The sequence below is a fragment of the Poecilia mexicana genome, unplaced genomic scaffold (genome assembly GCF_051168715.1).
Source record: "Poecilia mexicana isolate PSO_F unplaced genomic scaffold, ASM5116871v1 scaffold_20, whole genome shotgun sequence".
In the NCBI taxonomy this organism is placed as follows: domain Eukaryota; kingdom Metazoa; phylum Chordata; class Actinopteri; order Cyprinodontiformes; family Poeciliidae; genus Poecilia; species Poecilia mexicana.
In genome coordinates, this window is record NW_028263389.1 from 16,920,064 (window position 1) to 16,935,784 (window position 15,721).

At 37.5% G+C, this 15,721-nt stretch overlaps 2 protein-coding genes across 2 annotated transcripts in view; both read left to right on the plus strand.

The window, feature by feature from the left end:
* The first annotated feature begins 226 nt into the window (after window positions 1–226).
* pxdc1b (PX domain containing 1b) lies at window positions 227–11,594 on the plus strand. The gene is made up of 5 exons (XM_014992365.2): window positions 227–1,002; window positions 7,977–8,068; window positions 8,379–8,496; window positions 8,597–8,708; window positions 9,308–11,594. Exons 1-5 carry the CDS (start codon window positions 747–749, stop codon window positions 9,429–9,431), a joined length of 702 nt encoding a protein of 233 aa, XP_014847851.2. The 5' UTR covers window positions 227–746; the 3' UTR covers window positions 9,432–11,594.
* A 1,315-nt stretch (window positions 11,595–12,909) lies between these two features.
* The window catches only part of tmx3b (thioredoxin related transmembrane protein 3b), a 44,278-nt gene continuing 41,466 nt past the window's right edge, over window positions 12,910–15,721 (plus strand). Inside the window, exons 1-3 of the mRNA XM_014992366.2 lie at window positions 12,910–13,345; window positions 13,583–13,640; window positions 14,672–14,711. Coding sequence (XP_014847852.2) covers window positions 13,114–13,345; window positions 13,583–13,640; window positions 14,672–14,711 — 330 coding nt within the window. The 5' untranslated portion in view covers window positions 12,910–13,113. The remainder of the gene's footprint in view (window positions 13,346–13,582; window positions 13,641–14,671; window positions 14,712–15,721) is intronic.

A 15,721-nucleotide genomic window follows, 5' to 3' on the forward strand; every position in this document is an offset into this window, starting at 1 on the left:
AAATTTGATTGATTGATTGATTAAGTTCTAATTATGAAACACATGACTTTAAATGCAAGCATACTTTTTGTTTTTTAATTAAAAACAATTTTGTATCTCTCAATCGTTACTCCTAGGAGTCAAAGTGTAATTTTGTATCTCATAGTTCTGAATATCACATTTAAAATGAAAATATTTTAATAATGAAAGTCAAAATTTATTGACATCAACAAGTGGCTGGAGGAAGCTCAATAAAATTACTAAATATGACTAAAATACGTAATTGTGGCTGCTTCTCTTCTGAATTATTTTAAGATTCATAATTTTCCTTTCTCTTTCTCAAAACTACGATTTTAATTACACTTATAAAGTTAACGTCATAATTTCAAATTCACAAAAAAACTCAAATGACTCATATTTTCGTTTTTTTTTTCTTAAAAGTGGCTAAAATTGGCTATTTAAATCAGCTTCGCAGAGGCGCTAAATTAGTCTCTGAAGTCAGTTGAGTGTTTTCCCCTAAGTCATGCCACGTTTGACAGTACTGACGGGTTGAGCTAACCCTCCTCTTTCTGCTCCTCCTGCTGCTGCTCCTCTCTCTCTCTGCTGCAGCTGTCCGACGCTCTCAGAGGGCAGACGGAAAACTTCCCGAAGTTGCCTTTTTCCTCCTCCGGCGCAGCGTTTGGGTTTCGGAGCTGGTCCCAACCTCCACGACAGCCCCCCCGCGGCAGCAGCCCCGGCATGCCGGACTCAAACGCCTGAAGGGCGGGATGGCATCGGCCGTGTTTGAAGGCACGTCTCTGGTCAACATGTTTGTCCGGGACTGCTGGGTTAACGGGATCCGGAGGCTCATCATCAGCCAGCGCGGAGAGGAAGAGGAGTTCTTCGAGATCCGAACCGAGTGGTCCGACAGGAACATTTTATACTTGCATCGGAGTTATTCTGACCTGGGGCGGCTCTTTAAAAGACTGCTGGAGTCCTTTCCGGAGGACAGAAAGGACTTATCTAAATCTCCGCTGATAGAAGGTCGGTAAGATGGGAGAAACAGATTGAGACAGACAGGAAATGATGACAGCCACTTAATATTAAAGCTGGATGTTTAGACTGATGGAGAAAAATGCGCCAAAGGAATGCGCACTTTTACAAATATTACCTTTTGAATGATATTACGCATACATCTGGCATATTTCCAACCAAGGTATCTCTCAAAAGATAATTAGACATAATGAAAGAAGTATAAAAACATTATAATTGTATTATGTTCGAAATTGTATGTATAGCCAAATTTTGTTATATAGATTGACTGAGTTTGCTGGCTTTTTAATAGAAAGAAAAAAAATCCACCACATGCCTGCATCAGGAGCTGTTTCAGTGTTTATTAAATAGCCTACAGGATGATGAGAGTGGGTCCTCTTTGTACTTGGAAGCTGGATTTTCGAAATTCTGACAGAAACACAAGAGTCGGAATTCTGACTAGGAAAGTCAAAGCTCACAAAACAACCCTGAGTTTTGCATCCAATATGGCTGCCAAGCATATAAGATCTCAGGACAGTGGGGTATTGGCACATAGTGGTGAAAGTTAGGCAGCCTGCTGCCTTACTGCTTTTGAAATCAATGCATGATTTTGTTTGTGTTACTAGTAATAGTTATTCATAAGATGGCAGATCAAATCCTACTGTTGTCTGAGTTGCAAAGAGAGCACCCCCGACTAGAATGTGACATCTTTCCATCTTGGAGCTCTGAGCACCATGATAACTCATATCAAATTCATTCTGTTTTAGCTTCTATTTTTTGCTAAAAAAAATAGCAAACCCTGCAACCCTTGCAGGGACTCCACCCTGCAACCCTTAGAAAACTTATGAGCATCTCTCCTGCATTGCAGAAATCTAACGTGCAGGAAATTTCCTCTTTTTGAGGTATCTGCAAAGTTCTTTACTCTTTTCCAGAAACTGGCATTTAATTGAACAGTACTTTTTTTGGGGGGAATTTCATGATTCTGCCTCAGACAGTGCAGCAGCTGTTGTTTTGGATTTCACAAATTTTTTTCTGTTGTTTGACCCCAGAACAGCTGTGGAAATAATTTCAAAATGTATGGGTTTGTTTTCAGCTTCAACACACTGCTGCGCATTGACTTGCAAAGTCTCAAACTTGTTCACATTTTGTAGGGTCAAACTTCAGTGCATTTAATAGGATTTTAATGTGGTAGGCCACCGGAAGGAAGTGCAAGAAAAATACCAATGGAAACTCTGGAGGACTTGCAGAGTTTCCATTGGCAGAATTTGACAAACACGTCAAATTCTGCCGTGTTTGTGGGAGAATTTGACGACAAGACACCAATTAGTCATTTACTCTATTTGGATTTTATAGAGATACACGGCACAAAAAAGCCCCTCTTAAAGTTTGCTACAAGCCAGGCAGGGAACACAGCAAACATGTGGAAGAAGATGTTTTTGTTAGGTGAGACAAGAATGAAACTTTTCACGTAACAGAATAGGTCCAAACAAATTCATATGTTTTGATGGGCTAGTAAGTGTCCAAACTGATTATGCAATCTCGAATCTCCAGTTGGATTTGAAAAATGTATGCTCAGAGATGCTCTCCATCCAACCTGACTGAGTTTTAGCAGCTTTCAAAAGAATGGGTAGGAAGTTTCTGTAGAGTCAAGTGTTGCTGCTGCAACTGCAGCAAAACGTGCTTCTATTAACTCAGGGAGCCTGAAGGCAAATGCACAGGAATCATTTTCCTTTCGCTTCACCATTATGCGCTACTTTGTGTGGATCCATCATACTGGTCTAAAAAAACGGTTGTGAATACTTTTTCTACGGCACCACATAAAGACTCCTAGGGGTTATTATGATACAAATACAAAAGGATGATGATATGTTTAATAGTGGATATATTTGTTAAGGCTTTGAGGATACTCTGAGCTGCTCATAGATAGCATTTACTTCAGCCTGTTTGAACAAGTTAATGATCAACAAGTTCTTCTTTAGGATGTGTTTGCAGCAGCCCTGAATGCAATTACAAATCCCTCCATCTTTATGCATCATAGTAAATGTCCATAGCCTTTGTACAGGCTGCTGGTTGATGTGTTCAATGAAAGGAAATTGTGGGATTTCTTAGTTTTGATGCATTAATCTGGGTTTTTAACTGAAAGCTCTGCTTTGCTCTAAGTACAGATGTTCAGATAAGCGTTTGTTCTCAGGATGTAAGTAAAGCCATCATATCATCCCCCCCTCCCCCCAAAACAAAAAGCCTAACAGGTAAATTACTGTTTTGTGCTAAAATGCCACCAAGGATCAGTTCAAAGGGAACTAAGGAATAATTTACTGTTGGAAGAAAATGAAACAGAAGTTGTTGTACCACTTAAATCAATGTCATTAAACCTGAAAGACATGAGTTATTTTGCTGTTCAGACAGGAAAAATAACTTTGCAAGAGAAAAAAATGTATTTAAATGCATGGCAAACTAAACTTTTTTGTTCTGCAGCTTCAGCTTGAATAACAGCAGAGTTTAAAGTTTGTGTCATCTCTATGTTGGACCTTTAGCCCTCAGTATTTTCAGCTTTGGGCGGTTCTATGCTGGAGTTGCCTCAGATTTGGCAGAGTTTCCTATTTATTCAGTGTTTGAGTTTCCTCTGCACTTCCCCTTTGTCTCTGCACCCCGCGAGCCGATGCAAGTCTTTCGGAAACATCCCTTTAGTGGAGGCTGGAAAAGCTCTGCTTCCTGCCTGGGCCCTGAAAGAGCTGACAGAGTTGTTGACAGCTCGCTGCCTTTCCTCTTTCTCTGTAGTGTTTGGTGTATTTTTGGGAAGAGGCGTTCTGGGTCACATGACCGACTTTTTGCTTCTTTATTTTGTCCGTCACTCCTCTTATCCAGATCACAGCTGAGCAGTACATGCCAGGTTCATGTAGTCTAGGAAAGTTTGGATGAGTGTATATAAAATTTGATTGAAGTTTTTCCAGGTTTGAATAAATTTGGATTGAGAAAGCAGAGTGTTATTGATCTAATTTTCCTTTTGAATAAATAAAGCATTTTTGATTTTAATTAGAATAATAAAATGCCTCATTTATATATTTTATATTTAAATATAAACGTCTGAAGTTCTGACCTTCCTCCCATGTCCTTCTTTTCTTCCTTGTGCCCTCACCTCCTTTCCTCTTTTCCTCTTCCTTTTCTTCCTTCTGTCTTTCCAACATAAGAAGACAAAAGTCTTTCTCTCAGCCCGTCTTCTTTTGTCCTGCTTCCTACCTCCTTTCCTATTCTTCCTTGCTCCCTTCTCCGTGTTCCTCCTTTCTATCCTTCTGCCTTTTATCGTTCCCTGTGCTCTTCATTCTCCTACCTCTTGTCCTTTCCAATATCCTTCCTTCTTTCTTTTCTTATAACCTTTCATCTTTCTTTCCATTTATCCTTCCTAGAAGAAAGTAGTTTTTTCTTTCCTTAATTACTTTTTTATGTCCTTCCTTGCTATTTCCTGTCCGTTTCTTTCTTGTTGTCTTTTTTCCTGTCTTCTGCCTCTCGTTGTTCTTTCTTTCCTTGTGTCATTTCTCCCTCCGTCCTTTTAATGTCTCCAACCTCTCTTCTTTCCTTGTATCCTCCTTCTTGATTCTTATGTCTTTCCTTTCTTTGCCGTTTCTTGCTTTTCCATTTTTGTTATTAACTTTTTTTTCATCAGGAAAATCTCCACTGAGATTAAAAATCTCTTTTGCCAGAGAATCCTGGCCAAGACTGGCAGCAGGACACAAAATGCTCCATATTTAAAACTGCAGCTCTTCACTGTAGAAATTTTATGACGGTCTTAAGTATTTTGAACTGAACGTAGAGTATTGAAAAGTTTAGAATTTTCTCATGAAGTGTGTAGGAACTCTGTCAATGGATAGTGATAGTTGAGGCAGAAGTTAAGCTCCTTCAGTCATTCAGGACCGCTTCAACAAGCCACCAGTATTCCAAACAACATGGGTTTAATTACATTCTTTCACATTCAATATTTCATTTGCGTGCCTCGAGCGCTGTTTAGACTGACGGCCCTTTCCCAGTCGACTTTCAAGCTGCAGTCGTGTTTTCCTGTAACTGTGAAGCACCCGGGCAACAAAGAAGGCGTGTAGGGCTTTTCAGACTGATGTCATGATGAGAAAGAGATTTCGAGAGCGACTGAGAGAGGAGGGGGGACTGGCCATTTTTAACCTGGTGTTTACATGTGACCTCAGTGTGAACATCAGTTGGACACGATTGCTCATGGTTCATGTGAAGTTGGTGTAATTAAAAATAAAACTGGGTCACTGCTTCCTACAAATTAAAGACTCTAATTAAAATTGTTTAGGACTGATGAACAGTAATTTTCTTGCTGTTTTTGAATATTTTAGTAAACCATTGGGTTATTCTGGCATTAACAAACTATTGGATTCTGTGGCCCCGCCCACTACAAATAGCCTTTACAAGTAAATAATGATGTTTTTGTGACATTCCAGGCTGCTCTTATATTGTTCTATTTATATAGACATGAAGATTAACCCCTTTCTTTCTATTAATTACAACAATCTGTAAATATTCATAATAAAGAGCAATTCTGAATTTAAAAACCACTTTCATCCTGTGAAATGATTACATGTTTAAAATACATTTAATGTACAAAGTCATTCGTAGCATATAATGAATATATTTTAGACCAGTTTCACTTAAAAATGCAAACGTATCAGATAAATGAGAGAACGCAGCAGCAGGCTTAATAGCTGCCTGGATGAAGATGTTTACAGACGTAGAGTTGTCAGCTTGTTGACGGCGACATTAAGAAATAACACGCTGACCAAACTGCTGTGTGTTGGTGGTTGAGTGGTTATGTGCTAAACTGCTGACATATCCTTATCAGATCCTCACAGATGATGGTTGTGACTCTTACAACATCTTCTGACTATTCTAAGCTCTCCATTTAAAGATGAATTTGACATTTCTGAGCTCATATGTTTGATTATGTATTATAATCCTAATAATTATATAATTGCTATTTAACCTCAAACGAGGCAGTCTCTTGATTCTACCCAAAACTTACTGGCAGCTAAAAGGGAACATCTTTAAGCTCTTCATAGTTGTCAGCTTTAAGGCCAGCAATCTAACTGAATAATCTTGGAGAGCGTTGCATAATGAGTTATAGCATAACATCAGGAAGACAGGAAGTCCACGCAGGAAATAGACACTTAAACGGGAAATTGAAGGAAATGGTCTCAGGCATTTTAGTTGGAAAAACAAGACAGATTTGCTATGGCATTTTTTTCTGAAGGATAACTGGACAACTAGAAAATCTAAGCTCGTATGAAAAACATAGTTGACTTCGGTCTTGTATTGTGCTAATTGCAAGCGTGGCAAAAGAAGTGGTGCAGACGGGGTTTCCAGCAACACTGAAATACCATCTTCAGTGGGAATTTTCTTCTTATGTGGTTTAAAACCTTTCTCTGTCCTCCACCGCCGTTGATTGTACAAATCCTGGGAGACACATTTTACAGTGATCAGCTGATGTGAGTCACACACTGACTAAATAATGAAGCATATATCTTAGAAAGAGCAATGAGTGGTTCTCCGTCAGTTTCCTCACAGTGACTGCCCATGTTTTTCGTAACCATAGCTACAATAAAAAGTGGTGGCGTTTTCTTTCAGCCAGTTCATCAGCTGTTGTTCTATATGTATCCACAGAACAACAGAAACTTTCCAGCATTATCTGTATCTTATTAATGAGCTATAAGGGACTTGTTGATGATAATCTTTTTAACTTTTTAAAGCTTGAACAATGATATTGTCAACCAGTCCAATCCAGGCAAACACATTTTTAAGACTCCATGCTAAGAAAAACGTCTGGGCATTAAGATTCTCTAAATGTTTGAGGATTTAACCATCCAGTAATTCTTCAACCCCCTGGGAATGATGTAATCACTTTAAATGGTTGAGGCTGTGGGAGCACATAGCACCAGTTCTTCTATGCAACAGTGCCTGTTTTGTTTGTGCTGTTTAGATGAGACAGCGCCTCGTCAGTTTGACCTCAGTATTTGTTCTTCATACTTCTCACCACATCCCTTTATGTCGACATGGCAGTAAATGACGCCTCCCTGACCGCCCGCTCTGAGGGGTGGCAGCCTCATATCACCAAACGGGATGATATTTATCCACCCACTACCTTCCAAATATGCATTCCCTCTTTTGTTCAAGGCTTAAATTATCACAGACTTTGGTATGCAGCATCTGTTATTACCGTTCTGTGTTATTATGTGTTGTTAAACAAATGCCAGTGGTTGCACGGTAATTTTACAGCAACACTTCATGGAGTTTCTTGTGCTCCTGTTGCAAGAGCAGGTACCACGCAGCATTGTTGAGGAAAAGGTTACTTTAATAAAAGCTTGGCCACTTCTTTTATGCATCTAGATTGACCTTTTTTAAAAAAAAAAAAAAAAATCGAACTTTTCCGATTGCTATGTCCTGACTTTGCAGATAGGTAACGCTCCGTTTCAGTAAAGGTCACAGCAACAGCCTTGATTAATTGTCAAAGTACAAAAATAGTTGTGCTTGGCATTTCAATTTTGGCAGTTTCTTTGTGTATTAAAGGTTTCTGTACATTGCATTGCTGAGAGGTGGATGGGTGCAGGGAGCAAATCCCTCAGCAGTGTAACAACTGACTTCGCAAAAACGTTTGGATTCTGACAATCTGTAATATCCTGATATACACATTTAAAGAAAAACATGCTGTACTAATCTTAGCAATATAATCATGATCATACCACTTACATGCAGTAAGCTACCAAATAAACAAACAAAATATTTTTTTAGTATTGCTGGCCTTCTTATTATATTTATGTGATAATGCCAAATATGTTCTCCATACATAAATATATATATATATATATATATATATATATATATATATATATATATATATATATATATATATATATATATATATATATATATCGATATTTTCTTCCCCCATCCATACATTCATTTTTTTTTCTTTTTTGCAGGTCTGGTGAAAATCAAAGATGCACATGACATTGAGGAGAAGTTGAATGAGGTGGAAAGACTTCTAAAGAATGCCATCAACATGCCATGCAAGGTTAGTAATTTAATTAAAACTGTTGGTATATTTTTAATGTGACAAGATACTCTATTCATAATTATGCCATAAAATGGAGGGAGCAGGGCCAGAGAGATACCAAAGTCAAATAGCTACAACAAACCCTCTTGCCCAAATTCCATCGACTAAATAAATAACACACTGGTCCATATTTATCTTTTAAAGGTGATATTTTGACAGATAAAATAAAAAAAAATTAAATGAAAACAGCAACAAAACCTTAAGAAGATGCAACAGATTCAGTATTATTTAAAAGGTCCTGTTTCGTCTAAAAACTTCCCTCCTCCAGTTTTCCAGGTCAGAGGTGATGTTGACTTTCTTTGAACGCTCGCCGCTGGACCAGGTGCTAAGGAATGACAAAGTCCACAGAATCCAGCCGTGCTTTCAGAGTCCAATCAACATATCAGGTACATGTACATGTGGAACATATTGATCAGTGAACTTATTTCATCCCCCAGCCTTTGATAAGTTCACGTGTGACGCAATGCTGCACTCTGTACCTTTCAGAAATCATGCGGTCGAACGGATTCTGTCTGGCCAACACAGAAACCATTGTATTTGATGATAGTATACCAGAGGAAAAAGAAAGGCCGTCGTCCACAGACTCCGGAGAGCACACGTGAGTATTGAGCTTACTTTGTAAGACAAGCTTAGAAATACTCTGTGCATGAAAAATCACATTGATCATGTCATTCTTGAGCTAACTTTTAAGTAAGATCGTGTCAATTTTGCATCAAGTTTTTTTTAATTTTTAATTTTTAACTTCTGAATTTGCTATTTTTCCCCACAAATCCTGCTATTTCCATGTTCGCTTCTGAGTTGTTGAGTGATGAAGTCTTTAAATGTGACTGTCCAGCGCCTTCGTGCATTACAGGAAGTCTGTCTGTACACCTCTTCCTTCCTTCTTTGTGTAGGAAGCAAAAGCGGAACACATTCCTTTTGGTACTTGCCACAAAGCAGCTTTTGAAAAATAAGAATGGGGTCAAAATGTCACAATTTACTGCTTACAGTTAAAATTATACCTATATTTTCAAATATATACATCCATAGACACGTTTTAATGTTTAAGAAGTTCATCAAGATAATTTGTCATATTGTCAATGAACTCTACAAGAAGAACTATTTAAATGGCTTATTAAAAGCCCACAATAAATATGACATTTGTGCTTATGATGAGTGTAAACTTTTGACCGGACCTGTTTTGGGTTTTTCCCACAGGTACGAAGACGGAACAGAATTTTTGCCAATGGAAGCAGACATGTGTGACCAGGAAACAGAAGCGTATGTCACCAACCTCTCCTACTACCATCTGGTCCCATTTGAAACGGACATCCTGGAATGAACACTTGTGGATGGATATTTCTCCTTCAGCCGAACTGAACTATGCAACTCTGCACATAGCTGCTCCAGTTCAACGCTGCTGCTCCTGAATGCAACCGTTTCTGGAGTTGGTGAACTTTGGAAGAATGCCGCAGCATCACCACTTCATTCCCTTCACGGGACGTCACCGGTGTGCCTCGTTTGGAGTCCTAACTCTTTATCATAAGTGTTACAGATCTGATGGTTTCAGCTAGACTAAGACATTTCTTTAAGATGCTAGTCATCCACTTTAACAGGACTAAAACCGATCAGCATTTGTAATAAACACCAGGTTGGGGGATCCATACATCAGTAATACAGCTGTAATTTATTGGACCATTCAGTGTTAATGTAATTGACCAGCAATCAATTTTATTAACTGGGCTGTTTTATCCTTTCTGGATTGCACATTTAAACCGCTAACCTGCTTTGCTAAGATATCCGTCATGGGATTTGTTGTCTGCTCTCCACCTACACGACTTCTCTCAAAACATTGTCTTAGAAAAAAGCTGTATTTTCACCTGTTTTCACTGTGATAGCTGTGATTGCACAAATGCTTTTCTAACATGTCAGCACTGTAAGATCCTAATGAACTCAAACTCAATTTGTTTGGATGCCAACTTATGGAAGAAAATGGAATCCTTTTCTGGGATAAACCTTTGCGGGAAAGTTAGGGATGCAACAATCTAAATTTTTGGTCCTGATACTGACACTAATCATTTCAATTACTGTAGGCATGTTTTAGTACCAATTTCAAGAACAAAAGTACATTACATTGAAATCATTGAGATCATTATTAAATGTTCTACATAGTATTGTGATTTACCCCCACTTAACTCTCATACACCAGTGATCTTCAGGATACAGCAGCTTCCTTTTACAATAAATCCAACAAATAATTTTCCCCTGTTGGAGTTTCTTCAGCTCAGCCTAAGCCTTTAGCACAGTCACCCCAAATACATACTCATTTCACAAGTAGGAATATTGCTGAAAAGAATCATTTTCTTTCCAAAGTCCATTTGTCTTAGTGATAAAATGTACATGTGTTGTTGTGTTTATTTGATGTAACAAGTGTGAGCCCTAATCCTGAAAGCTAAACCACTTCAGTGCTGTTGTTGCAGTTGAAGCGAGGAAAAGAAAGCTTTGTTTTCCAGCCCTGCTGGAGTCATTTCTGTCCCGCCCTGTGACATGACATGAGTTTGCTCAGTCAGCTTCATTTGAGCGTGGGAGTCTGCGGCTTGGCCTGGGACGGCTAAACAAGACTTTTCTTTGTATGTAAAAGACAAATCACTTTGCTTGTTTGAATGTATGGGAAGAAAAAGGATCTTTATTGGTCCTCCTGTCACTATAAAGAAGACCCTTACAGTTCTGAAAGCTCGGAGCTCAAAGGAGCATTGTATTTGTGTTGTTTTAGATGTTTTCGTTTCTATGTAAGCTAACAGCTTGTGCCCAGGTTTCTGCCACAGCAATTACAAAAGCATTCACATACTTGGCACATGAGCCGGGAGCATGTCCTCCGCATCAGCCCGCGTAGCTGCTCAGTCTTGATCTCTATTCACCCCCGTGAGAAAGTGAAGCTCTTTTAAGGGTGAGACACAACAAAAGCCCTTATTTATTTTTTTTTGTTAGATTATCTTCTGAAGCAGCACATTACCTACGTTTTTGTTTTGCAAAGGTTTTGCAAAGGACCAAAACGTTTCATTTTTAAAACTCGCAAGTCAGCTAGAAAGTTAGTTTAAGATGCGTTTGCTTCCTCAGTGCATGACGTTGTGACTGCAGTTGTACTAAAGAAGTGCAATGTAGCAAAGGAAATGAGGAACAAATTGCTGGTACTTCGATTTCTGTGGTATTTTGACACATATCAATGCCTAACATGCCAGCTGTGCGTTTAGGAGTAATTGAAGCAAGATGGAATATAATATAACAAGAATACATATGTGATGTTCAGCCACTTTCTGTGAATCAAACAATTCTCTGTCATGTTTGCTTTCATTATGTCTCATTTGAGGAGATAATTTGCAGTGTAAATATATTTCAATGAAGGTAACTAATTATTAAGTTGTTTGATAACCTAGAAACAATTCAGTATTAGATTCAGATTATCAGTCAGAGATGTTCTCAGACAAATAAATATGTTTTCAATAAATCATGATACTTGTTTTTGTTATTTATGAGTAATACACAATAATAAAGAATATAGGGTCAGTTTGAGGAAAACTCATTCAAATAATTTGTGCAATGAAGCACGCTTGTAATATTATTTAACAGACCTTTGTGGGAAAGGTTTGCTAGAAATTGTTACATTTCTCATTTCTCAAATATTAAAGAATATTAAGATAGAAAATGATCGCTGAACTGTGGTTACCCACTTCAATGGGTATCCACAGACTTGGGTATACCCTATAGTTTGTTGGTTGTTTTAAATCATAAAGGACATAGTGAAATCTCATGGATGCAGAATTTTATTTTATGTCTCACATGCTTAGTAGGCTGACATTTTAGTCAGCTAGTTTAGAGGGACACCTTGTGGCCGATGTCAGTAGTGACCTTCACTCTTATTTCCTTTTAAAAAACATCTCAGAAGAGCATGGGGTGAAATAGCTCAGAATACTGACGGTACAAATAGACCCACAATTAAGCACACCCCAAAACTACAATGACATTCATGTTTGCCTTTGTCTGTATTAGTACATTGCTAAATTGCAAGCAAACAAACAAACAAACAAACAAACAAACAAACAAACAAACAAACAAACAAACAAACAAAGAAAGAAAGAAAGAGAGAAAGAAAGAAAGAAAGAAACAAACAAACAGTGCACTAGAGCAAGAAAAGTAAATTATTATAAGATAAAGATAAACATGCAATATGTTAACATGAATAAAAAAATAAATAAATGACTTGGATATCCACAGTTCAGCGATCATTTTCTATCTTAATATTATTTAATATTTGAGGAATGAGAAATGTAACCAGTCAGAAAGTTAAAAGGGTACACAAACAACAACAACAACAACAACAACAACAACAAATACTAAAAGGACGATTAAATACAGTTTAGCTAGCTATGTAACAAACTAATAAAAATACTAGCCAATGGAATTTCCAAATTATATTACCACTAGTCCAAACGTTTTTTTCTTAAGTTAGATAAATTCAGTACAAAAATTATATGTATTACTGACAACTGATGCTCTATTGCTAATATATTATTAACATTTCATTAAATATACATAACAGTGAGAAAATGAAAATACAGAAATACTGAAGGAGTCATGAATAAAAAACATATTTAAAAACAAATGATCAGTTAATATAAAAATAAAGACATCTTACATTACTCATAATGGTATTCTATATTATTAATGATTTATGAAGTGTCTTCATCAAGACAATCAAGACAACTAACATGAAAAGTAAACATAAATGAACAAAAAATGTAAAAAGTTATGAACAAGGGTATTGTATTCATGTTCTAATATTTAATTCGCACCGTAATAAAAATCAGCTACTGTTGTACAATGAAAAGCGAAACAAAGCGAAGTAGAAAAATAGACTATTAAAATATATTATGATCTATTGCTGTTTGTTCTAATGTGTGAGTCTTTTTTCCCCCAGGGACCTGAAGATGTCCTAACATTTACACAGTATACGTGCTGTTCTTCTAATGTTTTATTCATTATCCACAATGATATTTTTCAACAAAAAACAAAACAAAACAAAACAAACAAACGAAACAAAACAAACAAAAAAAAAAATCCTGGAAAAAAAAAATCCTGACGTAAAGCTTTTTGGACTGCTGCGCATGCGTACCGACCACAGCGTTAGCAGCAGCATTTCCTGCTTGCTCTTTCCACTTGAAGCAATGGCAGAAGTCAGGGCTTCCGTGATTTGTGGAGGTACGTTTACTTTCTTGCCTTTTGCACCCCCAACAGTTTAACATACACTTTCATGTCCGGCGTTTAGAACGACCTCTGAAGCGGCTGCTATATTAACTTTGGCCCAGACTGAGGCACAGTTAGCCTGGGAGGGCGACAGTAGCTTTAGCTGGTGATGCTTCAGTCATTAGGGGCTCATAGTTGCAGGTTGTCTCTAATTTAAACATGCCAATTTTTTTCTGTCTTTCACTGTTGCAGTTCTGGCAGCTTTCTTGAGCTCAGCGGTGTTTGCTTTTGTTGAAGATCTCGATGAAACGTAAGTGATGCTTTTCTAAATTAAATTTCCAGCTACAATGTCTGATTGAAGCTTGACCATGTAATAGTGCAACTTCCTGAGTTTACAAACATGGTTTGCAGAGTGTTAACACCTGAAAACGCGATACTTGTTAATGTAATGCATGACTTATATTGGCATTTTGGAAATTGGAATGCAAAATTTCAAAATGACTTTTCTCTACATATTTTTCATTTAAATCGTACAAAACCATTTTTTTCTTTTGTATTCTTATTAAGCTTATTAAATAAAACCTTAAAAGTTTAAGATTTTATTTCTATATTCTTGATTCGGTGTTGGCATGAGCCAGTTACCGGTATCAAGATGCACCATAGTTTGAAAAAAAAAAGTATAATTTAAAAACTACAAAGATCCATAGCGCTCCCACAGTTTAAAGTCCTTTAAATGAGAAGTAAGAGAAAGTAGCCAACCAGCATAGCCACAGATTTCTGCAGCTGTGTGGAGTTTAGAGTAATGTAGCAGTCCCCTCTGCCCCATCTGTTGCTGCCAGTTCAAAAGACCCACTACGCGTTTCTGTTGGTTATGAAAGAGAAATGTGACTGTTTGGGAATCCCTCAGCTTACAAAATATACTAAAAGTTGTATGAGAAAACTAAAGCAATCACCTTTTCCCTCATTTATTAAGGTAGCAATACAGAGCAGAACAGCAAGACGGTAAAATATGCCGCATTGCAAACCTGCAATGCGACATGCATCTTTTATTTGAAAGATGTTTATCTCATAAACATAACAGATAAACATAACAAAAAGAAATGTTACCACATTTAAAACTAATAATACATAAAAAGTTGCTTAATAAACAGTAGAAAAAATGACAGGTTCCAAGTTTTTAAATGAAGATAATTAGATTATGTTATAAATCTATATTTTCTTTTAAATACTTGTCTTGACACCACACACAGTATATCACTCAAATAGAGTGTTTTGGTGTCTTTAAATATCTGCTGAATCAGTATAACTTTGTTTGTTTTTTTTTCTAATTTTTTGTGATAGATTTAAAGACACCAGGGCAAATGACATCTGGCTGGTTGACGTGAGTCTGACATTTAACACACATGCAAACACAAAGCGATTCACTGAATCCATTGAAGTGTGGTTAACTTTGGGTTGAGCACGCCGCTGCCCGGATCATCTCTTGTGGATGTGCTGGCTGCTGGGGGGGGTGTGCGCGCGCCGTCCTCTGTGTTGGTGATTAGTTAAGAAGTCAAGCATGCGGAGAAAAGCCCAGGGGGATTGGAGAGCTGTGGTGTTTGGGTCTGGGTCAAATCAGTGGCAAACGTGCCTTACCAGCTAGTTTGGTCTCCAGGAATAACTTCTGTTATTAGGGTTATTGGAACATTAGTGTTTGCATAAGCTGTTGCAACGTGGGAAATATAAAACGTATAACACTGACCAGAGGCCCTAACCTGTATTTGAAGTTTTAGGGATGTGTATTCATTAGTTTTGAATCCAATATCTAAAGATTCAACACCAGCGTTAAACTAATGAAGTTGGCAGCAAATAGTACAATGCTTTGAGAAAGTGTTTGCCCCATTGCACATGTCTTCCGGTTTTGCCTTTATGCTACACTTAAGTGTTTAATATCATAAAACTGATTTTTGCTTTCAAAGATAGCATGAGTAAATATAAAAAGTGGTTTTCAAAGCCATTTTCTATGTATTAGAGGGGAAAAAACAAAGTCAATCCTTTCCCGCCTTCATTTACTAAACCATGAATTAACTATGTTTAGTTGGCAGACTGAGTTCAGCTTCACTAAGCACACCCAGGCCTGCTTGCTGCAAGTCCTGTAGAATCAAGAAATCCTTTAAATGTTACATATCTGACCGATTAATACAGTATTAACTGTTCTTAAGTGTCTTAAAGTTTCTGTTTAGTCTTGCAAAACCATTATTATGGCTTTTATACTTGAGTAAAACACAATTGCAGCGATGTCCACAATTGGATAAAACCCAGAACGATGTTGAGCCTTCCTCGGAGGGGGTGGCCTATCAAAATGACTCCTAGAACACATCCATGACTATCAGGAGGTTACAAAACCCCAAA